At 47.4% G+C, this 27,880-nt stretch overlaps 1 protein-coding gene and 1 long non-coding RNA gene across 3 annotated transcripts; one reads left to right on the forward strand and one right to left on the reverse strand.

The window, feature by feature from the left end:
- Positions 1 to 1,188: 1,188 nt before the first annotated feature.
- LOC309327229 lies at positions 1,189 to 9,228 on the forward strand. 2 transcript variants are annotated; one of them, XR_014150453.1, is made up of 3 exons: positions 1,189 to 1,400; positions 2,873 to 3,104; positions 8,384 to 9,228. It is a non-coding gene; the product is annotated as an uncharacterized lncRNA (long non-coding RNA). The 2 variants fall into 2 exon arrangements; XR_014150454.1 differs by lacking the exon at positions 1,189 to 1,400 and having other exon boundaries at positions 2,827 to 3,104; positions 8,384 to 8,495; positions 8,864 to 9,228.
- LOC309327210 (uncharacterized protein) lies at positions 7,483 to 17,299 on the reverse strand. Its single transcript, XM_081836381.1, has 5 exons — positions 17,090 to 17,299; positions 15,592 to 15,898; positions 15,414 to 15,490; positions 10,021 to 10,106; positions 7,483 to 7,573 (listed from the first exon to the last, which is right to left on the reverse strand). The coding sequence occupies exons 1-5, from the start codon at positions 17,249 to 17,251 to the stop codon at positions 7,543 to 7,545; spliced, it is 663 nt and encodes a 220-aa protein (XP_081692507.1). The 5' UTR covers positions 17,252 to 17,299; the 3' UTR covers positions 7,483 to 7,542.
- Between the last annotated feature and the right edge of the window lie 10,581 nt (positions 17,300 to 27,880).

The following is a 27,880-nucleotide window of genomic DNA, read 5'->3' on the forward strand; positions in this document are numbered from 1 at the left end:
TCTGGCTAAGATGTCTTGCTGCTGCGTGCCCAGGGAAGGGCTGCCCTTGCCCGCTGCGGTGGACACCTCGTGTGTAAAGAGAGGGATGCTGATTGAGAAGCAGTGCAAGAAGAAGCGGCCAGCTTCTGGGATGCTGATTCCTGGATGTCCTTGCAGCTGTGTGGATGCAGGAATGGGTGGGCAGGAGCCCTGGTCCATATGTGGGAAAGAAAGCAAGCTGACATTCAGGGATATCTTTATCAGCACCACCTACAATGTCACAGCGTGGTGAATAAGACTTGGGAAGACCCAGGAATGTTTCTCTGAGTGAACGGGGAAGCAGAGTAAGAGGCTGGGGTGCAGTGGGGAGGGAAAGTGGGCATGATGGAAAAGCTCAAAATTGATGTAGGAGGTATAATGCAGACTTAAGATGAGAATTGTTTTAGGGAGTTCAATGTGGAATAGAATAGAATAGAATAGAATAGAATAGAATAGAATAGAATAGAATAGAATAGAATAGAATAGAAACAACCAATTTGGGCAACATCTGGAGGGAAAGGGTGGTCTCCAGTCCTAATCTGGAGGCTTGTCTTCTACTTAGAAATAAATACCAACAGTTCCATGGAGTTTCCTTCCAAGGAAAACGTGCCTGGATTCTGGACCTCAATGGCTAGCAGGGGTCAGCAAACTTTATCAGCAGGGGCCGGTGTCCTGTCCCTCAGACTATATTTTGAAAAAAAAATATATGAATGAATTCCTATGCCCCACAAATAACCCAGAGATGCATTTTAAATAAAAGGACACATTCTACTCATGTCAAAACACATTGATTCCCAGATCATCCGTGGACCGGATTTAGAAGGTGATTGGGCCGGATCCAGCCCCTGGGCCTTAGTTTTCCTACCCATGGGCTAAAGCCATTTGTGTTTGTGGAAATACTGCTGCTCTGAGGCCTTCCAGAGCAATTGCTTGTTAGTGTAGGCTAATAATAATAATAATAATAATAATAATAATAATAATAATAATAATAGTTATTTGTACCCTGCCCTGGTTGTGCTCTCTAAGCACTCTCCACACCAAACAATCTCTGAGTTTCTTTCAAGTGCAGCCCTACCAGTGACTGGGTAAAAACATTTAACGCCATTTTAAGTGCCCAGAAAATATGGTTGGGGATCAAACTGAGGCCATCTGCATAACTCCTCCTTTTCCAGAACATTCTGATTCTGTTGAGATGCATTGTATGTTTGTTCCATCTGGGCATTCCAAGGATGTGAAAGTCCCACCCACAACCCCCAAAACTCTTATTCAGCAACCTGTCTGGTGTCTGAGACTTTATCAGGCATTGTCCACACAGTTTCAAGTTTTCAAAGACCACAAGGACTAGAAATCTGCCTATTATTTATCTTTATTTTTTTAAAAAGGTAAGATTAGCAGGAAGCTGGATTTTGTACCCTATTATATCTTCTGTTGGGACGCGGGTGGTGCTGTGGGTTAAATCCCTACGACAGGGTGAGCTCCCGTTGCTCGGTCCCTGCTCCTGCCAACCGAGCAGTTTGAAAGCACGTCAAAGTGCAAGTAGATAAATAGGTACTGCTCTGGTGGGAAGGTAAATGGTGTTTCTGTGCGCTGCTCTGGTTTGCCAGAAGGGGCTTAGTCATGCTGGCCACATGACCCGGAAGCTGTATGCCAGCTCCCTTGGCCAATAAAGCGAGATGAGCGCCGCAACCCCAGAGTCAGCCACGACTGACTCCCTTTACCTTTACCTTTATACCTTCTGTAGTTTTTGTTGTTTTGTACATCAGTTGCAACATGAACACAATTCTACACAGACACACACAATGACAAGGCGTGTTGATTTAAAATCCTAATGTGCCTGCCACAATGGTGGTGTTTCAAAAACATCCGAGAGTGCAACATGCTGCATTTGCCTCAAACCCTTGTCTTTTATTCTGTTCTTCCCTCATTGAAGAACTCTTCATAGTCTTGGGATTTCACTTTTGGCAGATTTTGAAAACAATGAACTCTCAACATTGGCAAGTACATGCAGAACTGCTGGCGTTACTCAGAAATGGGCATTATCCACAAATGACCCTGTATAATCTAATACCACAGTTGCTGAATTATCATTATTATTATTAATACCCTGCCCATCTAGCTGGGTTTCCCCAGCCACTCTGGGCGGCTTCCAACCAAATATTAAAAACAATGCATCAATTGCAATTTCTCAATTGCATGCTGTAGCTCTAGCAGGTCAGGTGAACCTGCGTTATCCCTGCAATTACCTGTGTTCTCCCTGTGCTAACAGAGCAATTGAAAGGAAAGCTTTCTGGGCTGTGTACAACAGACAGAACATAAAAATGCAGAAATACACAGGGTCCTTATTTGCAGTGGGTGAAGTGCAGCCATGGCAGAAACCAGTATCTCCTCCAGCTGGCATTCTGCGCCTCCTTTTTAGTTGTTTTCTCGCTGCGTCATTCATCCGTCTTGACATCCAGGTAACATCAACAGCTAGAAGCCAAGTCAGGAGAGTAGGCAGGGGAAGAGAGATCAAGGATTCGGAAGAAAGAGGGACCTCAAGCAGTTGTGGAAGTTGTGCTTGGGACCCGTTGGGTTGCCTCACAAGTCTGGATAATGCATTATTTTTGAAGAGGATACCTGGATTAATCAAATCAAATACCTTTCTTGGCATCACAGTATAAAACATTTCAAGTCACTGGGATAATTCAAAGGACAGGGGTGAAGCTGTTGAGGGTCATAAGGTCACACTGTGATCGTGTGCACTTAGATATTCTGCTTCTCCCCGTCTGTTCCCTGAAAAGATGGACCTTTCAGGTAAGATTGTGGCTAAAAAGGAGGCTACTAAAGCAGTGATATCTTTGTCCCGATCTGCCAGGAGAAACCTCATTTGACTTCTTCTCGGAGTTCTAGGCTGGAAGTCCAACGTTTTGCTCAGCATCAGTTGGTGAGGTCTGCTGTGTAAAGGGCAACCTATGAGAATGTGGTCCATTGAATCAATACCTGGATTATAAGTACGCCAACTGAACACTCATGACCTGATGCGTTATTATGTCACATTATATCCGTGTCCAAGCTGGACACGGAGCTGCTTTCAGAATATCACCAAGGTGAGTAGCATAGCATTTTGGATCAGGGTGAATTCAAGGGAAAATTCAATTCGGAAAGCTGAATTCAAGGGACGCGATAACTGAGACCAGCTCTGGCCACGTGGTGGCAGCAAAATACACTTTTTGATGGACTCAAGGGCATCCTGATCAAATTTGCAGATGACACCAAACTGGGAGGGGTGGCTAACATCCCAGAGGAAAAGGATCACACTTCAAAACGACCTTGACAGATTAGAGAACTGGGCCAAAACAAACAAGATGAATTTTAACAGGGAGAAATGTAAAGTATTGCACTTGGGCAAAAAAAATGAGAGGCACAAATACAAGTTGGGTGACACCTGGCTTGAGAGCAGTACATGTGAAAAGGATCTAGGATTCTTGGTTGACCACAAACTTGACATGAGCCAACAGTGTGACGCGGCAGCTAAAAAAGCCAATGCAATTCTGGGCTGCATCTATAGGAGTATAACATCTAGATCAAGGGAAGTAATAGTGCCACTGTATTCTGCTCTGGTCAGACCTCACCTGGAGTATTGTGTCCAGTTCTGGGCACCACAGTTCAAGAAGGACACTGACAAACTGGAATGTGTCCAGAGGAGGGCAGCCAAAATGGTCAAAGGCCTGGAAACGATGCCTTATGAGGAACGGCTAAGGGAGCTGGGCATGTTTAGCCTGGAGAAGAGGAGGTTAAGGGGTGATATGATAGCCATGTTCAAATATATAAAAGGATGTCACATAGAGGAGGGAGAAAGGTTGTTTTCTGCTGCTCCAGAGAAGCGGACACGGAGCAATGGTTCCAAACTACAAGAAAGAAGTAAAAGGCGAAAGATTTATACGATCTGAAGAGAAACCAGAGTTTTTCCTACAAAAAGAGTTTTAGAGTTGATCCAAATCTTTGGTCAGGTGGCAGGATTTAAGCTGAATAAACAAAAAAACTAAAGTTTTGGAAAAAAATTTAACAAATGTTGAAAGAGAGAAATTTCAAAATGAAACTGGGCTAATGGTGGCAAAGAAAGTAAAATATTTGGGGATTAACATGACATCTAAAAATGTGAACTTATTTAAAGATAATTATGATAAATGTTGGACAGAGGTTAAGAAAGATTTAGAGATATGGTCGAATTTGAAGCTTTCCTTGTTAGGCCGAATTGCAGTGATCAAAATGAATGTATTGCCTAGAATGTTATTTTTGTTTCAGACATTACAAATTGTGGATAAACTAGATTGCTTCAAGAGGTGGCAGAAAGATATATCTAAATTTGTCTGGCAGGGCAAAAAGCCCAGAATAAAATTTAAGCTACTTACTGATGCAAAAGAAAGAGGGGGGTTTGCCCTGCCGGACTTAAGATTGTATTATGAATCAGCAGCTTTTTGCTGGTTGAAAGATTGGCTACTTCTTGAGAATGCAGACATTCTGGATCTGGAAGGATTTGATAACATGTTTGGTTGGCACGCATATATATGGTACGACAAGGTTAAAACTCATAAGGGATTCAAAAACCATATTGTTAGGAAAGCATTATATAATGTTTGGATTCGATACAAGGACTTGCTGGAAAATAAAACCCCTAGGTGGTTATCACCTATGGAAGCCAAGGAGGTGAAGAAACTTAACATGGAATCTAAATGGCCAAAATATTTTGAAATTTTAGAACAAGAAAGTGGTAAATTTAAACTACAGAGTTACGAGAAAATAAAGTCTAAAGTACGAGATTGGCTCCATTATTATCAAATAATGGAGACTTTTAAACAAGACAGGAAAATTTGTTTCCAGGTGGAGAAATCGAAACTAGAAACAGAATTGTTAGAACCCAATACTAAGAATTTATCAAGAATGTATAACCTGTTGCTGAAGTGGAATACAATAGATGAAACTGTTAAGCCAGCTATGATTAAATGGGCACAGGACATAGGTCATGACATTATGTTTGCTGACTGGGAACAGTTATGGACCACCGGTACTAAATTCACGGCATGTAATGCCTTAAAAGAAAATATTATGAAAATGATTTATAGGTGGTACATGACCCCAGTCAAGCTTGCGAAGATTTATCACTTGCCCAATAATAAATGTTGGAAATGTAATGAAGCCGAAGGTACCTTCTTTCACCTTTGGTGGACCTGCCCAAGGATTAAGGCCTTCTGGGAAATGATTTATAATGAAATTAAGAAGGTACTTAAATGTACTTTTCACAAGAAACCGGAGGCATTTCTCCTGGGCATGGTCGACCAATTGGTGTTAAGGAGGGATAAGACTTTTTTTATGTACGCCACTACAGCAGCAAGGATTCTTCTGGCAAAGTATTGGAAGACACAAGAACTACCCACACTGGAAGAATGGCAGACGAAAGTGATCGACTTTATGGGACTGGCAGAAATGACCGGCAGAATCCGCGACCAAGAGAAAGAGACAGTGGAGGAAGATTGGAAGAAGTTTAAAGTATATCTTAAGAACTGTTGTAAAATAGAGGAGTGATAAAATGTCAAGGGGAAGGAAGATGCAGAATTGCAGCTAAAATTGTTTGATGATTTAAGGTAAAATTCAGAATGACAATGAGTTTAAACTTAATTGGCAAAAAGGGTTGTTGAAAAACTGTAAAAAACAAGGATGCAAAAAGGGTGAGGTATGGGGAAGTCCGAGAAACGAGGCGTATGAAAATGAGGTTAAGAAATGATATCTTTGTATGTGTTTGTATTTGTTGATGTTTGAGTGTTGTTGTTGTTTTGTGTTAAAAATTGGAAAATTAATAAAAATTATTATAAAAAAAAAAAACTACAAGAAAGAAGATTCCACCTAAACATTAGGAGGAACTTCCTGACAGTGAGAGCTGTTCGACAGTGGAATTTGCTGCCAAGGAGTGTGGGGGAGTCTCCTTCTTCGGAGGTCTTTATGCAGAGGCTTGACGACCATATGTCAGGAGTGCTCTGATGGTGTTTCCTGCTTGGCAGGGGGTTGGACTCGATGGCCCTTGTGGTCTCTTCCAACTCTAGGATTCTATGATTCTATGTGCGGAGCTCCATTACAGAACAATCATCCTGGATAGCTCCGTCAGTAGAGCATGAGACTCTTAATCTCATGGTTGTGGGTTCAAGCCCCATGTTGGGCAAAAAGATTCCTGCACTGCAGGGGGTTGGACTAGATGATCCTTGTGATCCCTTCCAGCTCTACAATTCTGTGATCCCTTCTATGCCCACATACTCGGAGACTGAAGGTTTAGTTGTACCCATTTATTTTCAGTTCGATTTTCCCCATGTGGTCTGGAGTGGACTCCCTTATTTCAACCCCAGACACTTTTCCAGAATTGTTCCACTAATTCTTTGAATTCTCTCTCCTTATTTTGATTTAATTTGGGAAGTATTCTTGCTCTGGTGAGAGTCTTAGAGGCTGTGCACTGATGAGCTGATCTCTCCCACTAGTGGCAGGGCTCATTTCCCAAAGTGCAACAGCTCGAACTCTTCAGAGCTTGCGTTGCCCCAGCGGGGAGCTCAGGTTTTTGTGTGTGTGTGTTTGCATTTATAGAAAATTTTATTCACTGTTTTTAAAAGATGGCATGTCAAGTCATCAAGCACAAAGAAAGAAAGATCAGACAGCAAATACTTGGGTCATATATGGCAAAGAACAAGATCATTCAATCTAAAATGTCCTTTTTCTATAGACTTTTTAATATCTACAGTTCCACAGTTGCAGACATGAAACAGTAATTGCCCTGAATAGAGACGTATTTCCCGATATATATTTTTTTAAAAAATACCCAATTACAAGACATTTGTACTGACAGTAAACACAGAACAAAAGTAATATATCTAAGCATCTAATGTGCCTTTTTTACTGAGGTAGGTGAGAGACTGTGTGTATCAAAACAAGCACTGTACGACTACCGTTTAATATGGTTTACTTGAACCTACAGGGACACAGGTAAGAAAAATTTCCATGAACAGAAGGATGGAGTATGTGTGCATTATAATAAACCAAGTTTGTGTTCAACCAAAAGATGAGGATCTCCCATTCCTTCACTCTGTGCCGGGTCATTCAGAATATCCTCAAAACCGATGCAGTCACACTTGCCTTTCCAGATATCCAGGGACAAGTTAGAACTAGGAAGGAAAGGAAGACGCTGGAGCAGCTTCACTGCTTGGAATTCCATCTGCAGCTTCAGTGGTGCATGCAGCCCCGGAATATTTCTCAGAGTAGAAAAATTCATCTTATCTTGATTTAGCAACAACAACAAAATTATCCGGTGTGTCCAAAGGATGAACAGGCAAAAGTTCGTTCTTCACATTTGTAAAGCCTCCATTTATCACATCACAGCTTTCAAATGCTTCAGCAGCTGAAAAATCAGAAGCTGGAATACAGTCCTTCAGTTGAGATCCAAACGCTCTGGAATTCATGTTTCCACCGTCACCCAATGCCTCTTCCTTCTGCCAGCCAGCAGGGAGCTCATTGACGGCATCGCTGGGGAATCCTCAAGCTGTTCTTTTTTATTTAAAAAGCAGAAAAAAAGGATATTGGTCAAGGACAATGGGAGTTGTAGTCGAGCAACCCCTATATGAAGGCCTCCAGTTCCCAAACCCATCTTACTAGTGTAATCCTTTTTTTCAGAACTGCCTCAACAGCATGATCACTTATGCTCAACCTGTAGGGGGTCCTCCACACCCTATGCAAATCTTTCCTTCCTCTTACCTGTTCTATTTATAAGGGCGGCTTCAGCAGCAGCCACAACAGCGAAGACAGGAGATCCAGGAAGAAAGAAGCAGGGGAGAACTCGACACTAAGAACTACTTTGAGGGGAGAGTCCCTGAACATGTGAATGGGCTGTCACAGACCAAATGCCAGGGACAGAACGTCCCCTCAGCCGCCCATCCAGCTGTCACACCCACCCCAGGGACTTAAAGCCCATCCCACTGTGGAGCTCACAAGAGCTGCTTTTCGGCAGGAACTATCAGATGACCATGAGGTGCAGCAGAAGAGCATCTCTGACTGCAGGGCTTTAAAAGAGGACTTCCTGTTTGTCTGCCATGGCGATCGCCTGTGCCAATTACACTGGAGCCCTTCTGTGCTGGTAATAGAGGATAATATGGGAGTAATTATCGTCCTAACCCCCCTGGGGTTGGGGGGGGCTCTCCACCTGCAGATCATCCGATACCTGCTGCCCGTCCAGATGGAAGAGGGGGCAGGGGGAGCTGGGTGTACACTGCATGGCTGTGGCAACTCTCCCAAGCCGGCGCCACGAGCCGAGAACACCTGCTTTTTAAGATAAAAATTTGGACTTAATTAACAGGCATGCCCTGAACCAGCAGAGACAAAATAACTTGCTAATTTAATCAGCCACTGAGAAGGAACTGATCTGGGGAAAGAGTTTAATCATGACCAAAATACAACGGCTTGAAAATGTAAGTGGATGCTATCTTAATTACGAAACAGACTGGTGAAATTTTGACTATGAGTCTGGCAATGATCATTAAGGGAAAGATGAAAGGAATTCCTGATGGTGCTATCGTTTTAGCATGGAGGTATCGTCTCATTAACAGCTGGAAGAAGTCCAAGAGGAGAGTTCTGGATATCTGCCCAGGATTAATGGCGGACAATGACACAGTTAAAATATCTCCGAGAGCAGAAAACGAGACTAAAGATCGCTGAGGAGCAGAAACAACCATACAAAGGACTGGCCCACTCACTGAAATAATTGATGGATTACTTGTATAGCCCAAGGGGGAGGCGAGCCTTTTTTAATTCTCTCTTGACATATATGTATTTGCAGTTTTGCCTGGTTAACCTCTCCCAAAAGGCAATGACTTGAAATACACTAGTGGGTTTGAAAGAACTCTGCTGCTGTTCCCTCAGTGGAAGGAAGGAAAAAATCATCGATTAGAGCTACTTTGTTTTTGCAGAGGTACCAGGATGTTGGGAAATGAGACAAGGCTATGAAGGGGAATTCTGGAGAGCTGCCCTGAGCTAATGGTGTCTTTCTGTCTGGGATCTGGCGCATAATGGCTCCTGAAGGCAGAAACCGAAAATGGAATTGCAGGAAGTGGATAATATCAGGGGAAAATATTTCACCAGAACTATGAAGACGAAAGTTTGAACAGACCAGTGGTTGTAAACATTAATGAAAATTAAGTGAAGGATTAAGAAGAGAAGAAGAGTTTGGATTTGATATCCCGCCTTTCACTTCCTTTAAGGAGTCTCAAAGCGGCTAACATTCTCCTTTCCCTTCCTCCCCCACAACAAACACTCTGTGAGGTGAGTGGGGCTGAGAGACTTCAAGGAAGTGTGACTGGCCCAAGGTCACCCAGCAGCTGCAGGTGGAGGAGCGGAGACGCGAACCCGGTTCCCCAGATTACAAGACTACCGCTGTCAACCACTACACGACACTGGCTCTCAGGTGGTCAAAGGCTACTAGTCCTGATGGAGGCAACAGTACTTCAGAAAAGCCGTTGCAGGAAGTCCCAGGTGGGCAGAGGGCTCTTCCGCTCAAATCCTGCTTGCGGCCTTCCCACACACATCTGGGTGGCCTCTGGGAGAAGAGCAGGCTGGACCAGGTGAACCCTTGGCCTGATCCTACAGGCCCTTCTTGTGCGTTTCCTAAGGCCCCCTTCCTTCCCCCTGTCCCAAGTGTCCTCCGTCTGGGCTCCAGTCCCTCCCGGGACGTGGCGGCTCCCAGGCTGTGTCTCCCCCTCGCTGCAAAGCAAACGGAGACATCAGCACCCGTGCCATGCTGCCCATGCCCACATCACCACTGGCTGCCAACGCTTGCTGCTCCTGCCTGGGCACATAATGGCCTGACCCCTGGCTCAGAAGGAGGGGCTGCGGCGAGACAGGCCTGCTCTCCACCACACTCCAGCCCTGTTTCACTCAGGTTGGGGCCACAACCTCCTGGCACAGGTGGGGAATGGATTTCCCATGGAATCAACTTACCGCGACTTCCAAGATGCTAGATCTGGCGGCCTCCCCTTCTTCCTCGTGGTGCCACAGCAGTCTCTGTGGCCTGCTGGGCTTAGGACCTAGGAGACAGGAAAGAGCCCCTCTTCACCACATGCCCATGGCAATGTCGACTGGACTATTGATCCTAAGCCCAGCCCAGGTTCAGTTCCCCCATCAGGTGCTCCCTTCTAGAACCCACCGCTCTCAACACTCTCAACTGCCTCCCCCCCCCAATTTAAACAACTCCCTTTCCAAGCTTCCTCCAAGCTTCTCTCTCCACCAGAATTCCTCTCTCTTCCCCCCTCCCTCCCTGCTTGACATCCCCTTTGGAATTCTAATAGCATCATCTTAATTGTAGTAGTGCAAAAACAGAGGAAGAGGTTACAGATGGGAAATGTCCGAGAATCCCAAAGTCTAAACTCAGAGACCCTGGCTTATGTTTCACAGGAGGACTCAGGATCCAGCCTGGACCTCAACCTTTCATGGTTACCTGCCCATGTCATATTAAAGATTGTAAGGCCCTTGGGGCAGGAGCCTTCTTATCAAGGGTCACACACAGAAATGGTGCAAAGAAAGAATACAAAATAAATATCACTAGGCTCCTGCCCTGAGCTGAAGCCTGCTAGACACCTTTCCCTTAAAACCGAAGGCTGTGCACAAACCATCCATTTGGGGCTCCAGCAGCATGAAAAGGAGCTACGTCTGCAGAACTGCATTGCTGGCAGGCAGGGACTCAGACCTTAGAAAGACAACTGGCAGAGAGGGCTCTGTGTGAGGTCCCTTTCCCTGCTCTCCTGGAGAAAAAGGAGCATATTGCTCCCCTCTCTCTTATTTTGACCCAGGTTGGATGCAGACATGCCTCTTCCACTTGTCCCAGGTGTTGGCCCTGGGGGCTACAGTTGAGGACCTGCCAAGCTGTCAACATCTGTGGAGATGTCAAGCTAGGGAGCCAAGACACATGTACCTGTAACAGGTAATAATAATAATAACAACAACAACCACAACAACAACAACAAATTTATTTCTCTCCACTCATCTCCTCTGGGCCTCAGAGCTCCTCCTACCTTCACAGTTCCTTCTCATTATAGCTGATGGGCACAATTGTCTCAGTAAGTCTCTCACCATCATCTGACAGGCATCCCTCTTGCAGGCCACTATAAGGCTTGCATGCAAATCAGCACTTTGTGACATCAACTGCCACACAGGGGCCAGGCTGCTGGGTTGTCAGGCAGCTGAATTAAGAAAAATAAAATCAGAGGGTCAAAGTGTGCTGGGATGAGGCCACCGTGGTCCAGGCCAAAGGGCGCTGTTGGGGTGTGTTGTTGTGCCTCCCCTGGTTCTGCATGTTGCTCCCCTGCCCATTCCATTGCCTGCTTGATGGTAGAGTTGGAAGGGATCCTAAGGGTCATCTAGTCCAACCCCAGACAATGCCAGGATCCTGCCCACAATCAGTGTTGGCTGGACTCCAAACTCTGACCCTCTTCTTACCAGCCAGATGCACTGACCCCTTGCAATTCTGCCTGGGCTGGAGAAAGGGGAGAGAGAACCATTTTGCTCTCTCTCTTTCAGAACATGGATTTGAGAGCCATGCCATGCAGATCTCTCAATATCTCAAGGGCCGTCACAGGGAGGAGGAAGGAAGCTTGTTTTCTCCTGCTCCAGAGGCCCTCAGCACCTGAAGCCATGGATTCAAGTTACAAGAAAGGAGGTTCCGACTCAACTTCAGGAAGAACTTTCTGACAGCAAGAGCTGCTTGACAGTGGGACAAAATCCCTCATGAGCCTGTAGACTCTCCTTCCCTGGAGGTTTATGAGCAGACGTTGAATGGCCATCTGCCATGGATGCTTTAGCTGATATTCCTGCATTGCAGGGGGTTGGACTAGATGACCCTCAGGGTCCCTCCCAACTCTACAGTTCTATGATCCTATGATTAAAAGTGCATCCAATGAGCATTTAAAGCCCATGACGTCCACCCCCCCCCCAAATGATCCTGGGCATTGCGGCTTTCCTCTCACAGAACTACAATTCCCAGAACCCCAGACAAACTACAATTCCCAGGATCATTTAGGGGAAGACACCTGCTTTTTAGAACAGGGAGGAGAATCTGCAGCACACTTCCCCCAATTACCTAGGAACCAGGAATGCGAAGCTCAGGTGCTTCTAACAGGATGACTTGTCAGAGCAGGCTTATAAAATTTTGTTCCCAAAGGTGCCGCCCCTCTCTCTACTGAGCGATGGCAAGAGTCCATGGGTCTCACCTTTGGAGAACTGAGATATGGCAGAGACTGTCTTACCTTTAAGAAATACAGTTTACTCACCTGTTTACACCTTCAGTTTGCATGGAGGGAGACCAGATCTTACAGCAAAGTCCTTTCAAGAGGAACTTGTCCCCCAAACAGGGCAGCCAGTCTTCCCAAGTTGGATTCCAGACTCTGCTCCTCCTCCTCCTCCTCCTTCCCTTGCTCAAAGCCTCAGTTTTCCTCACCAGGCACCATTATCCTGGCCCCCTTTCAAATCCCCAGTCTCTGTTCACACAGCAGGGCAAGGGAGAAGGACTTATTTTGAATTTCCAGTCAGGCTCTCCTTGTCCTTCAATTGTTTCTTAAAGGCCCTCACTTGGCCAGGTCCTTTTGCATAGGCTAGCCCAGGAATTCCTCTGCAGCTTGTATTTCTCCCTTCACATCCCAAATAATCCCAAATCCTACCATTTATTAATCTCTAGGGTTTAGTGGGATTCCCCCCTCAGTCTGTAACAATATTATAACTAAGGTAATTCTATTCGGATTCCCAAGGGAATGTCAAGCAGGGAGGGAGGGGGGAAGAGAGAGAGTGGAATTCTGGGGGAGAGTGATGATTGGAGGAGGCTTTGAAAGGGAGTTTGAATGTTGGGGGGAGGCAGTTGAGAGTCAGTTGAGAGCGGTGGGTTCTGGAGGGGGGAGGTCAGCTGGGCTGGGCAGATATTCAGCTTAGGATCAGTATGGGAGTCGTTTGATGGTTGCCAAAAAGGAACAGAGACGCAGAGAGGGACTGTGAGTCTCCCATGGAGGCCGGGGAATGTGGCAGTCCCATGCCCAGCGAAGAGGGGCTCTGCCAGCTGCCCAGGAACAGAATAACCTCAATTTAGGAGGGCCACAGAGCCAGGCTTGGCTTGTTTTCCTAATGCCCAGATGCCTCACACCCCCCCCTCCAGTTACGTGGGAAGCAGCTTTACAGACCTGGGCTATGCCTGATTATCATCTTCCCAAGCAACTTAGAAATGTAATGCTGGTGGTCAACGAAATAAGTTTAAAGACTCTCTCAAGGCAGATCTAAAAGAAATGTTGTGTAAGCAATTGGGAAATGCTGCCCTGCGAACGCTCCAATTAGAGAACAGCCTTTATCAACGGTGTCATGGACTTTGAAGATGCTCGAACTTAGGACAAAGGGGAGAAACAAACTAGGAGGAAGAATGTTTAGCAAACCCTCACCATGATCAACTCCCGCCTGGAAATCTATGTCCCCATTGTGGAAGGAGGTGTGGATCCAGAATTGGCCTCCAAAGTCCATTATGAACTCACTGTTAAGACCGTATTCATGGAAGACAACCTTACTCGGCTACGAGTGATCGCCAAAGAAGAAGATGATAGATTTGGGGTCTACGGCCAATTTCATGGACTTCATGGAAAATCCTCAGGGGAAGATGCTTTGCCTGTCCATGCTTCCCCTCCCCTCTGGTTGGTCCAACACTTCCACCATTGTGCTCCCCAAAAGGCCGCACCCACCCAGCAGGTGGAGGAGTACCTTCGGGAGGGGGATAGTGTCATGGGGCAGAAATCAGCTTCACCTGCTGAAGAGCAGCCTGAAGGGGGAGAAGGGGGAGTGACTTCACCTGCAGCTTCAAGGACTCCAAGGAAGAAGTGCTGATGAGAACCAGCTTGCTCCAGCCTTCTTAAGCAGAGCTCCCAGTAGCAGCCAGAGAAGGCAGAGAAGGAAAGGAAACTGCTTGTTAGGTTTTTCTTTTTCTTTTTAATACTGTTTGTTACGGAAAGACTCCCTCCCTGCAAAGAAAACGGAGACATCAGCAGGCTCCTAGCTCCCAGCCAGTCTGGGGCAGAAGGGGGGGGACCTGGGAAGGGGGCATTTCCACTTACCTGATCTTATAAGCTCTCCCCACTTGACCTCCCTACGGGCGTCTCGGCTCTATCCCACCGGCCTAGCTCAGAAGCAGCAGCCAAAGTCTCCTCCCTCTCTGAAATAGAGGAGTTGCTGTCTTAATTAGGGGAAACTATGGCTGCTGCTTCTGCGCCAAATAGGGTCGGGAAGGAGCCATGCTCGCACGGAGAAGAGGCAGTGGGGAATCGGTGCGAGGGATGACAGCCGGGAACCGCCGGGATGTTCTCTTGCCCTTCACCCTGGAAGCTGGAGCCTCATCCCTGGAGGCGTGGCGCTGTGTTTCCTAAGGCGCCCCTCCTTCTCCCTGTCCCATTACCTCTGAGGTGAGAGGCCTTTTTCTGGGCTCCAGTCCCTCCCGGAATGAGGCAGTTCCCCGGCTGAACTTTTCCCTCACTGCAACGCTAGCCCCACTCTGGGGCAGGAGGTTGGGGGACCTGGGAAGGGGCATTTCCTCCTACCTGATCTTATAAGCTCTCCCCACTTGGCCTCCGTATGGGCATCTCAGTTCCATCCCAGCAAGCCTAGCTCAGACGCAGCAGCCAAAGTCTCCTCGCTCTCTGAAATCAGTTGAGATGCTGTTTTAATGGGAGGAAACTTTGGCTGGTGCTTCTGCGTCAAAGATGGCTGAGATGTGGGAAGGAAGAAGGACATTGTATTCTTTAAGATATCTGGCATAGGCATCCACTCTAGAGGACAGGGGTCCCATGGGCCGTCCCCAATAATGTTCTTCTGGGCCACAGCCCACTCAATATTTTCTCTCCCTCCTCCTCCTGTCTGCCTTCCCAGCTCCCTCCCTTCCTCAGTCTGCTGCCTCCCCCCAGCCACATCCCTCCTTCTCCTGCGTAGAACTGAGCACCTCAGCAGCAGCCCAGGGGCAGGCAAGCCAGCGGAGGCACGGCCCTCCTGCAGTGGAGACATAGGGCCCCCGGGGGGAGCAGCCCCCAAACTTCCATAGGGACAACCTGAGCGCTGCTGAGGGTGTCTGGCCAGCTGACCCAGGGAAGGAGGGGGACAGAACAAGCACCCCTGCCATGCTGCCCATGCCCACGTCACCACTGTCCGCCAACGAACGCTGCTCCTGCCTGGGCACATAATGGCCAGACCCCTGGCTTGGAAGGAGGGGAACGAAGGGCTGGGCCGAGACAGACCTGCCCCCCCCCACTCCAGCACTCAAATGGCATTTCCCCCTACCTGAACTCTAAGCCTTTCCACACTTTGCCTCCCTGTCCCAGTACCTCTGGGGTGAGAGGCCTTTGTCTGGGCTCCAGTCCCTCCCGGGATGCAGCGGCTCCCAGGCTGAACCTTCTCCTCGCTGCAAAACAAACAGAGACATCAGCAGGCGCCTGGCACCCAGCCACGCTAACCCCTGTATGGGGCAGGAGGGGGGACCTGGGAAGGGGCATTTCTTCCTACCTGATCTTATTAGCTGCCCCACCCTGAACTCCTCTGGACGGGCGTCTGGGATCCGTCCCTTCCGGCTTGGCACAGAGGCAGCAGCCCAAGTCTCCCCCGGCTCCGGAATAACTTTGGAGGTATTCTTGATGGGTGGAAACCTTGGCTGCTGCTTCTGCGCCAAGTAGGACCGGGAAGGAGCCATGCCCACATGGAGAACAGACGGAGGGGGAGGCAGGCGAGGGTCAGGGGCTGGGAACCGCCACGATGGTCTCTCGTTCTTCATCCCGGGAGCAGGCGCTGGAGCCTCATCCCTGGAGGTGTGGCCCTGTGGAGGAAGCAGGACATCATATGAGAATGGGCTGTGATCAGCCAAAAACTACATCTTTGCACTGTCACCCAATGCCTCTTCCTTCCACACTCTGGAATTCCTCTTTGGGGAATCCTCAAGCTGTTTTTTTAATTTAAAAAGGGGGGGAAAGGACAGTGGTCGAGGACAATTGGAGCTGTAGTCGAGCAACCCCTATAGGAAGGTCCCCAGTCCCCAAACCCGCCTTATCAGTGTGTGCCTTTTTTCAGAAATGCACCCAGAGCATGAACAGGTACGTTCAACTTGTAGGGTGTTCTCCCTGCCCCATGCAAAGGTTCCCTTCCTCTTACCTGTTCATTTTGGGGGAGGCTTGGGCAGCAGCCACAGCGGTGCAGACAGGAGATCCTGCAAGAAAGAAGGGATCTTTGAAGCACTGCTTCTTGGCCTCGAATCCTGTTTGCTGCTTTCGCAGTGGCGTCTGGGTGGCCCCTGGGAAAAGAGGAGGCTGGACCAGGTGAGCCCTAGGCCTGATCCTGCAGGCCCTTCTTGTGTGTTTCCTAAGGCCCCCCTCCTTCCCCCTGTCCCATTACCTCTGAGACAAGAGGCCTTCGTCTGGGCTCCAGTCCCTCCCAGGATGCGGCGGTTCCCCGGCTGAACTTCTCCCTCACTGCAAAACAAACGGAGACATCAGCAGGTGCCTGGCACCCAGCCCCGCTAGCCCCAGTCTGGGGCGGGGGGGGGGACACCTGGAAAGGGGCATTTCCTCCTACCTGATCTTATTAGTTGCCCCACCCTGAACTCCTCCGTACGGGAGTCTGGCATCCGTCCCGGCTGGCCTGGCACAGAGGCAGCAGCCCAAGTCTCCCCCGGCTCCAGAATACCTCTTGAGGTGTTCTTGATGGGGCGAAATCTTGGCTGCTCTGTCTGCGCCATGCCCGCACGGCATGCCCATGGGAAGGAGCCATGCCCGCACGGGGAACGGATGGAGGGTGAGGCAGGCGAGGATCAGGGGCCGGGAACCGCAGTGATGGTCTGTTGTTCTTCATCCCGGGAGCAGGCGCTGGAGCCTCATCCCTGGAGACGTGGTCCTGTGGAGGAAGCAGGAAGCATCTGATGAGAAGGGGCAGGGGCGGATGAAAAACTACTGCCCCATTTTTGATGACCCCCCAAAAGAAGTTCCACAAGGACCCCTTCCTGCTGTCCCAGTACCTGATGTTCGCCACGTCCCTCCAGGGATTTCGCCAGCACGAAGTAGACGTTGGGGAAAGACTCCCTCCCTGCAGAGAAAATGGAGGAATCAGCAAGCGCCTGGATCCCAGATGATAGCACCAGTCTGGCGCATGAGGGAGGGGGGACAAGGGAAGGAAGCATTCCTAAAATATGGGGCACTCAGTTGGCATTTCCACTTACCTGAAGTGGGAGCCTCTCGCCTGAGGAAGAAACAAAGTCTGTTATTCTGATTGCTTGGAGGAGGAGCCATGCCCGCATGGGGAACGGATGGAGGGTGAGGCAGGCGAGGATCAGGGGCCGGGAACCACCGCGATGGTCTGTTGTTCTTCCTCCCGGGAGCAGGCGCTGTAGCCTCATCCCTGGAGGCGTGGTCCTGTGGAGGAAGAGGGACATCCTATGAGAATGGGCTGTGACTGGCCAAAAACTACTGACAGAACGTCAGCTCAGACGCTCTTTCAGATGCCTTAGCCACACCAAATATTGAAAGGCTCCTCTCTCCACTTTCACTATCATGGAGAATCATAGCAATCCTGTAGTGTGTTCAGGGTGCTAGGAATGGGAGCTGTCCGAAATGGTAGGTCCTTGACAAAGGACAGGTCCCAGGATTCCTTGGTGGAAGCCAAGAGCATGAAAGTGGTAGAAGAGGCCTTGGAATGTCTGGTGTGGTGGATGTTTTCAACAGAAAGCCTGACGCTTTTGTCGGGGCTAAGTTCTGGGGATCGCATCTCAAACCAGAATCTCACAGGGTCAAAGCACATGGGGGGCATGGGGGGATTGCCAAAGTCTCTTTTCCCGGACACCCTCCTGCTTTCTGCCCCCTTTTTGATAGATTTTTGGGCCAAGAACAGAAAGCTAAATGCACGCTAGTTAGATGCGCCAAAGTTGCTGGCTTTCTGGAATCGTCAAGGAATGATGGACACATGCCATTGCAAACCAGGGGGAACTTTTTTAAGCTGTGTGAACAAGATCACACTGCCGATATCGCAAGAGCCGCCTCCTTGCGGGAATAAGGAAGCCAAGGAGAATTAGATGCCCCACAAGAGCATCTTGGATGAGGTGGTTTTCAAAGAGGGTGAAACAACTGCCTGGTATAGAGTGTTATTGCAAGGCAACCAGGTTGGAGGGAGGAATGCTTCTGAAAAGCACTTTCTGGAAGCCACAGGTGGAGAGAGTGTTCCTATGACCCCCAAAAGAAGTTGCACAAAGACCCCTTCCTTCCTTCCTTTTGTCCCAGTACCTGAGAGTCGCCACGTCCCTCCAGGGATTTTGCCGGAACGAAGTAAACGTTGGGGAAAGGCTCCCTCCCTCCAGAGGAAATGGAGACATTAGCAAGTGCCTGGCTCCCAGCCATGCTAGCACCAGTCTGGCGCATCAGGGTGGCAGACATGGGAGACATGGGAAGGAAGCATTCCTGTAATATGGGGCACTTAATTGGCATTTCCACCTACCTGAAGTGGGAGCCTTTCGCCCCTTGTTCTGGCCGGCCTCTCGCCTAAGGAAGAAACAAGCTCAGTTAGTCTGATTGGTTGGAAGAGTTCCAGATAAATATATAGATGATAATATGTATATATTTCATTCCAAGGTTCATTATGGTAACTGAGGCGACCAGCTGAGGTTGGCTAGAATCTCAGGCATTTCCACTTACCTGATCTTAGCAGCTCTTCCCACTTGGCCTCCATATGGGCGTCTTGGCTCCATCTCAGCTGGACTAGCACAGAAGCAGAATCCAAAGTCTCCTCCCTCTCCGGAATAACTCTCGATGTGCTTTTAATGGGAGGAAACCTTGACTGCAGTTTCTGCGCCAAGTAGGGCCAGGAAGGAGCCTTGCCCACACGGATAAGGGGTGGAGGGGGACGCATGCGAGGGTCAGGGGCTGGGAACCGCTGGGATGGTCTCTCATCCTTCATCCCGGGAGCCAGAGATGGAGCCTCATCCCTGGAGGCGTGGCCCAATGGAGGAAGCAGGATATAGTAAGGGCTCTCATGTGAATGGGCTCTCACTTTCCTTGGAGTCCCCAATTATCATTTTGCCACCCCATGCTGCTGGTTAAACTCACAGTGCATAAAATGGCTGGAGGCTCCTGAGTTTTTAATGCTTTCAGTTGTACTCTGCATCCATCTGGGAACTGTAGCGCCACACACAAGCCGAGACCAGGAATATCCACTCAAATTAAAGTTTAAGGAACCTCTTTTCAAAGGGTCACACACAGTTATGGTGCAAAGAAATAATACAAAATAAATCTCACTACACTCCTGCCCTGTGTGAGACAAAGCCCTCTAGAGACCTTAAAACCAAAGGCTGTGTACCCACCATATCTTTGGGGCTCACCCCCACTTCCTCTTGGGTCGTGTGGCCAGCAAGCTCAGGAGTGTTAACAGATTTGCTCTTTGCTAGACCCCCCAGTCTGGTTTGCAAAAGTCAGCCCAGGGACTCCTTGTCTGGCACAGTTGGGCAACCTGTACTTTCATTGAAATCCCAATTAATCAAAATTCTGCAACTGATCAATTTCTAGCATTTAGTTGGGGGGGGGGTCTCCTGCAAATCTATAACAGTATTTTTCCTGTACAGTTTTTAATCCCTGTATTGTTGTGAACTGATGCATGATTATAAAGTAAGTAAAGCTTATTTTTAAAGTTCCCAGGTTGATGCCTGATTCTTTCTTAAGTGGGGCAAAGGGAGGGAAGGCAGCTAGCTTCATGGCTGGACTTGCTCAATACAAGGTTTTGCAGTCTAATTCCTATCCTTTTCAGTTTGCTGTCAAGGATGAGATTTTTTAAGGACCAGGTGGCAACCCTTCTTCAGGTATACAGGGCCCACACTGTGAATTGTGCTCACAAACGTACTGGGAGCCACCGTAGACCCTTTAGGACGTGTGTTCTGTGGTCCCGCCAGCTGCTCCCACCCCCCAGTCTAGCTGTTGCTACATCTGCTGGCTCCTCTCAGATATGCCTGAGCCAGTCTTATCTGAGGGGAATCCCTTCCTGTCCTCCAATATGTGGGATAACCCGTTGGGTCTTCTGTTAGAGCTTCATCAGGACCAAACCCCATCTCCCAGGTGTCCCCCTTGAAGTCAAGGCACAATCCTGGGACCCTCAACACCCAACGGTTTTCCATTTCCAAGGTGCGGGGTCCCTCCCCAACTCAAGAACCTGGCATCTGAGCTCCTCCTACCTTCCTGGTTCCTCCTCATGACTGAGTTCCTAGGACTCCACGGATCTCTGCTAATGGGAGCTGTTCCCAGAGCCCCTAACAAACTACAGTTCCCAGGATCATGGGGGGGGGGAGACATCTGCTCTTTAGAACAGGGATGAGGAACCTGCAGCTTCCTCACGCCCATTTCCTTGGAACCAGGAATGGGAAGCTGAAGTGCTTCTTCTAACAGGATGATTGCAGGGAGCAGCAGTGCTTTTCTTCAGCCAGAATTCTCCGCAACTCCATTCCAGCACCTAAAAAATATTATTATTATTATTATTATTATTATTATCACTGCCCAACTTTCCCCCTGCTTTTCCCCTTCTGGCTGGGAAAAGAGTCTCTCCCCCCCCCATCAATGCAGCTAAGATGTCTTGCTGCTGCGTGCCCAGGGAAGGGCTGCCCTTGCCCGCTGCAGTGGACACCTCGTGTGTAAAGAGAGGGATGCTGATTGGGAAGCAGTGCAAGAAGAAGCGGTCAGCTTCTGGGATGCTGATTCCTGGATGTCCTTGCAGCTGTGTGGATGCAGGAATGGGTGGGCAGGAGCCCTGGTCCATTTGTGGGAAAGAAATAAAGCTGCCATTCGGGGATATCTTTATCAGCACCACCTACAATGTCACAGCGTGGTGAATAAGACTTGGGAATACCCAGGAATATTTCTCTGAGTGAACTGGAGGGGAAGCAGAGTAACAGGCTGGGGTGCAGTGGGGAGGGAAAGTGGGCATGATGGAAAAGCTCAAAATTGATGCAGGACCACAGGAGGTATAATGCAGACTTAAGATGAGACTTAAGCAGGGCCAGAGCCTCAGCCACTTGGCTTCCTGGTGCAGCTGAAGGAGGCCCCACTAAAAAGAAGCAAAAGAAACGGGACAATGGGAGTTGTAGTCAGACATCACCTGTAGGAGTTAGATAAATAGGTACCGCTCCAGCGGGAAGGTAAACGGCATTTCCGTGCGCTGCTCTGGTTATACTATCTTACTAGTATAAGCCTTTTTTCATAAATGCATCCAGAGCATGAACACGTACACTCAACTTGTAGGGTGTTCTCCCCGCCCCATGCAAATTTCCCCTTCCTCTTACCTGTTCTTTTCAAAAGGGAGGCTTTCGCAGCAGCCACGGCGGTAAAGACAAGAGATCCTGGAAGAAAGAAGGGATCTTTGAAGCAGGGGAGAACTCTTCACTAAGGGCTGCTCCGAGGGAAGAATCCCGGAACACGTGAAAGGTCTGTCACAGACTGAACGCCAGGGACAAAACGTCCCCTCAGCCACCCATCCAGCTGTCACACCCTCCCCAGGGACTTAAAGGAGATCCCACTGATGAGCTCACAAGAGCCACCTTTTGGCAGAAACAATCAGATGACCAGGAGATGCAGCAGATTAGCATCTCTGACTGCATGGCTTGAAATGAAGGTTAGGCAACTTGACGGAGGAGAGGGCAGTCAAAGGCTACTAGCCCTGAATAGATCTGCTCTGCCAGCATAGTCAGAGGCCCAGCTGGTCCAGCCTCCTCTTTTCCCAGGGGCCACCCATTTGCCTGTGGGAATGCCAGAAGCAGGATCCGAGCAGAAGAGCCCTCTGCCCGCCTCAGACTTCCTGCAACTGCATTTCTGAAGCATGGTTGCCTCCAACCACGGAAACACAGCAGAGCCATCAGGGAGACTTGAATGAGATAGTATCCCCAGAATATGAGAGATCAAATCAAACAATAAGGTTGGAGGATGGATGGTTGAATCCTGACAAGACATAACTACTGTTTTTGGGGGACAGGAGGCGGGCAGGTGTGGAGGATTCCCTGGTCCTGAATGGGGTAACCTGAACGACCAGGTGTGCAGCCTGGGAGTCATTTTGGACTCACAGCTGTCCATGGAGGCGCAGGTCAATTCTGTGTCCAGGGCAGCTATGTAGCAGCTCCTTCTGGCACGCAGGCTGAGACCCTATCTGCCCACAGACTGTCTCGTGGTGCATGCTCTGGCTCTAGTTATCTCCCACTTGGACTACTGCAGTGCACTCTGTGTGGGGCTACCTTTGAAGGTGACCCGGAAACTACAACTAATCCAAAATGCAGCAGCTAGACTGGTGACTGGGAGCGGCCACAGAGACCATGTAACACCCGTCTTGAAAGACCTACATTGGCTCCCAGTACGTTTCCGAGCACAATTCAAAGTGTTGGTGCTTACCTTTAAAGCCCTAAATATATCTGAAGGAGCGTCTTCACCCCCATCATTCTACCCAGACACTGACATCCAGCACCGAGGGCCTTCTGGTGGTTCCCTCACTGCGAGAAGCCAAGTTACAGGAAACCAGGCAGAGGGCCTTCTCGGTAGTGGCACCCTCCTTGTGGAATGCCCTGCCACCAGATTTCAAAGAGAACAACAACTACCAGACTTTTAGAAGACATCTGAAGGCAGCCCTGTTTAGGGAAGCTTTTAATGTTTGATGGACTACTGCATTTTAATATTTTTTGGGAAGCCGTCCAGAGTGGCTGGGGAAGCCCAGCCAGATGGGCGGGGTATAAATAATGAATTATTATTATTATTATTATTATTATTATTATTATTATTATGGTCCAATGAAGGGAAATTACCAAACCACTTTTTTGATCTAGTAAGGCATATGGAGTTAATATAGCTATGTAGATTAAAACATCTAACAGAACGCAACTATACTTTCCATTCAAGTTAACAAAATAGTTCCAGTAGTCTAGATATGGTGTGGGCGTCCAGAGATTAGGGGTGAAAAAGGGTGAAAAAGGTGGCGATCCAACCGAGAACCGTCTCAGACCACAATTTGGTGCTCCTGGATCCAGTTCTGGCACCAGAATCCTAGGTCACCTCAGTAGCTTGGAGTGTGCTTAACCAGCTTGGGTTGTCAAAACTACATTTATGGAGCTAGTCTTACCTTGTAGTCCATGTGCTGGTAACCCCCAGACTGGATCACTGCAACGTGTTTGATGGGCTGCTGCTGAGCTTTGTCCATAAACTGTAGCCTATACAAAACCTATACATCTTGGGACCAAGCTATCTAAAGGGTTGTCTTACCTCTGGGATTTTTGTAAACTAAAGAAATCGAGCGGTTTCCATTCCTGACCTCTGACAAACATGCCATTGTGCTCCTGCTTCTGACAGTAATCTCCCTGGTCACAATCCTTTTTGCATACCTGCCATGCAATTAAGACACAGCTGTATATCGCCTCTATAAAACACATAATCTCTCCTCAAGCATAAGCTGAAGGAAAGCGACTGCAACTGGTCTCAAGTTGGAAAAATGGAAATCTAGCCAACAAATTAAGTTTGCAGGATTACTTTTGCATCAGTAAGAATGGGGTTCACAGACCTGCTATGTAAATGATTGAATTTCTACTGGGCAGCTCACACATGTTATATCCAGGGTCTACGAAAAAAACAAATATTCCAAAGAGATCATCTAATTACTGACATGTCTAGCAGTGTTTAAAACAAATCTGGCTGGCTTGCATGCATATTTGTTGGGAACCTGGGTGGCCTTTTGCTCCACAAATATACTTTTAATAACCTCCCACCATACATTTTATTTTTAATAAAAATGGAGGAAATTAAGGACAGATACATTGTTATTTTAACAGTAAGGTTCCTTGAACAATGGAAACAACCATATTTCACATAATACATTTTAAAAATCTCATAGAACTTCCCTTTTAAATCTAATAAAATCATCTTATCAGTTATTTTTCATAATATTGCTGGTTTTCTGCCCCAACAGTAGCAATTGGGGGGGGAAATGAGGGTGAGGCTTGAGTATTGCTCACAGTGCATGCATGTTCCCATCTACTCAGAGGTAAGTCATATAGCATTTGTGTTTTTTTTATTAAGAGTTTTTTTATTACAATAGAGAAAAAAACAGCATAGCAAAAAACAAACAAAAAAGAAAAACAAACATAAAATTTAGCATCATATAATAACCAACTGGACTTCCTCACATCTCTCGCTCCTACTTTCCAGATTTATAAAACTTTAACCAGCAATTTATCACCTTATTTCCATTCTTATTGTACACTTTTCCAATATTTTGTCCCTAACTTTGAATATTTTTATCTAGGTCTTAAATATCTAATCTTACCATAATATTTATTCAAAATTTATTTTTCTCATAAAATTCACTCATTCTCATAATCTTTTCACCAATTTTTATGGTGCCCTGTTATTTTCAAATCCCTCATCCTTCTTAGCACTCATATAATTTACAGTGTTTTTGTAGGTAGTCCTTGAATTTCTTCCAGTCCTCTTCCACTGCTTCCTCTCCCAGGTCTCGAATTCTGCCAGTCATTTCTGCTAGCTCCATGTAGTCCATCAGTTGCATCTGCCATTCTTCCAGCGTGGGCAAATCTTGAGTTTTCCAATATTTAGCGACAAGTATCCTTGCTGCTGTTGTCGCATACATGAAAAATGTTCGATCATTCTTTAACACCCTCTGGCCAACAATGCCCAAAAGGAAGGCCTCTGGTTTCTTAGGGAAGGTATACTTAAATACCTTTCTCAGCTCGTTATATGTCATTTCCCAGAAGGCCTTAACCCTAGGGCAAGTCCACCAGAGGTGAAAGAACGTTCCTTCAGTTTCCTTACATTTCCAACACTTATTATCTGACAGGTGATATATTTTTGCTAGCTTGACTGGGGTCATGTACCACCTATATATCATTTTCATAATGTTTTCTTTCAAGGCATTACATGCCGTAAACTTCATACCGGTGGTCAAGTCATATAGCATTTGATGGTGCTTGCCCTCCTTTGAGTGCGTATAGGACTGCACCCTGAAGCATATATTTATTTTGTGATCATGCTCTTCATATGGTTTATGATCCAATTTCCCCCCATTAAAAATAGTTCATTTGCCACAGCATATATTTCAAACATTCTCATAATCTTGAAAACATATCATACACTCCAATCTCATTAAATGTGTGGGTCCGTTTTGTATAAATATGTTGACCACGTTTCCCAGTCCCTTCACATTTAAAGTAATTACATTGATCTCAATATGTTTCCAAGCAGAATTCAAAGTGTTGGTGCTGACCTTTAAAGCCCTAAACAGCCTTGGTCCAGTATACCTGAAGGAGCATCTCCACTCTCATCGTTTTGCACAGACACTGAGGTCCAGTGCCGAGGGCCTTCTGGCGGTTCCCTTACTGTGAAAAGTGAAGTTACAGGGAATGCCCTCCCACCAGATGTTAAAGAGAACAACAACTACCAGACTTTTAGAAGACATCTGAAGGCAGCCCTGTTTAGGGAAGCTTTTAGTGTTTGATGGACTACTGTATTTTAATATTTTGTTGGAAGCCGCCCAGAGTGGCTGGGGAATAAATAATATGTTGTTGTTGTTGTTGTTGTTGTTGTTGTTGTTGTTGTTGTTGTTGTTGTACTCATTCTGACAAGTGGTTATTAATTATGCCCCCATTAAATTGTTCTATAAAATTATTATCCTTATGGCAGATGTCAGCAAAGCAGGTTCTTGGACGCTAGTTTCTAAGATTTCCTGTGCTAAGGATCTACAGTTCCCAAGTCCCTGATCCATGCTGCTTTTAAGCGTCCCATATACTGTTGCCTCTGTTGCCCCCATATACAGTTGCTGCCTCTTCTCTGCAGGCAGATGTGCCTTTACATACACTGCTAAGTCCTTCAGCTCCTGACATGAGTCAGCAGGAGTTTCTGGGTGAATCAGCAAAACGAGGATCTCCAGCGAGCAGTGATCCTACTGCCCTATGTGGTGAACCAATTCCCACTCCTCAAGCTCCCTCCTTGAGGGCCAGGCTGATGTTGTGACCATACGTGCTCCATTGTAATGCCCCCCCCCAAAAAAAAACAAATCAGAGATGTTCCTTGCCAAAGGGGGTGAGTGTGCTTATGTTGTTTCATATTTCAATGGATAGTTCCTTATGTGGGGTGGTATTGAGGATAAGGGGTTCTTGTGATGTCTCCTTGGATTCTAAAATCGATTGTAGTACTTTTGAACTCTGCAGAAATCTTTAAAAGACTAGATTTCAAAAGTTCAAGTCTTTCTAGAATCCCTTGTTGCTCTTCCATTGGGAGGTCTTGAAAAGAGCCTTTCAGATTCTGCTCCAGGTCACAGCAATAAGGTTCAAACATAGAAAGAGTAGGAACTACCAACATGAGGTTGTGTGAACTTTTAAGACCTCTCCCCATTTCCCATAATACATTTTTCAACAGCATCATTGATACATCACAAATATGTCACAAAGGAGGAGTGTTTGGCAGGTAGATACATGAGTCAGTAACCTCAATTCCCAACACCTTTTTACTACCCTCTTCCCCAAAGAACAATAAAAGTATTTACACATCCCCCCCAGCTGCAAGGCTTTCCTGCCGCTTCTCCTTTGAACGTATCAGGATTCAATCCACCATTCCAATGGTTTTTTGTCTGCGGTATGTGCTGCCCTTGATCGCCTCCTGCCTCCTATTGTGTGGCTAAATTCACACCTTGACCTTATGCTTAGGGGATTATAGAGGCAGGGGCAGGGGCCATGGCAGAGGCCATTAGCCCTTGGAACCAAATTCAAGCTGTTGAATTTTGGAGATTATTTGATTCTATATTGGATAGTCAGAGGAAACAGTACGATACATGGTATTGCTACTATTCTATAGACTCCTTTTCTGAGCCTCTTTGCTGCTGTGTAAAAGGTTGTTGTCCTGACCTTAGTTTGAGGCTGCGGTGGGGACTTGGGATTTTTTGGGAGTCGATAACTTTAACTGGTTTTAACACAACTATTTCCCCCCACTGAATCTCTGTTGTTGGTGGAACACTGAGCTGGGATTCCAAAGCTGACCTCAGTCGGTGAGCAGGTTTATAGGGGATGCAGTTCCTCAGCTACTCTAGTCCCCGAGCCATTTATGGCTCTATAGGTAATAGCCAGTCCCTTTAACTGTGCCTTGCTAGGGATGCGGGTGGCGCTGTGGGTTAAACCACAGAGCCTAGGGCTTGCCGGTCAGAAGGTTGGCGGTTCGAATCCCCGCGACGGGGTGAGCTCCCGTTCCTCAGTCCCTGCTCCTGCCAACCTAGCAGTTCGAAAGCACATCAAAGTGCAAGTAGATCAATAGGTACCGCTCCTGCGGGAAGGTAAACGGCGTTTCCGTGCGCTGCTCTGGTTTGCCAGAAGTGGCTTAGTCCTGCTGGCCACATGACCCGGAAGCTGTATGCCAGCTCCCTCGGCCAATAAAGCGAGATGAGCACCGCAACCCCAGAGTCGGCCACGACTGGACTTAATGGTCAGGGTCCCTTTACCTTTTAACTGTGCCTTGAAACAAACTGGAAAGCAGTGTAACTTGAACAAGACTGGTGTGCAGTGCTGGATTTACCTATAAGCTAAACAAGCTGTAGCTTAGGACCACACTCTCTTGGGGACCCGAAAAAAAATAAAATAAAAAAATCTGGATGTACATTTCCAAAATATAAGATAAAAAACAAATAAAATAAAATTTATTTACAGCAACAGTGTTTTGTGTTGTGTAGGCTACTGCGATGTAAGTAATGTGCCCCACCTGCTCCCTAAAATATCGAATATAAAGGGACCCATTACCTTCAGTAGCTT

The sequence above is a fragment of the Podarcis erhardii genome (genome assembly GCF_964252035.2).
Source record: "Podarcis erhardii genome assembly, chromosome: 13".
Taxonomy (NCBI): Eukaryota; Metazoa; Chordata; class Lepidosauria; order Squamata; family Lacertidae; genus Podarcis; species Podarcis erhardii.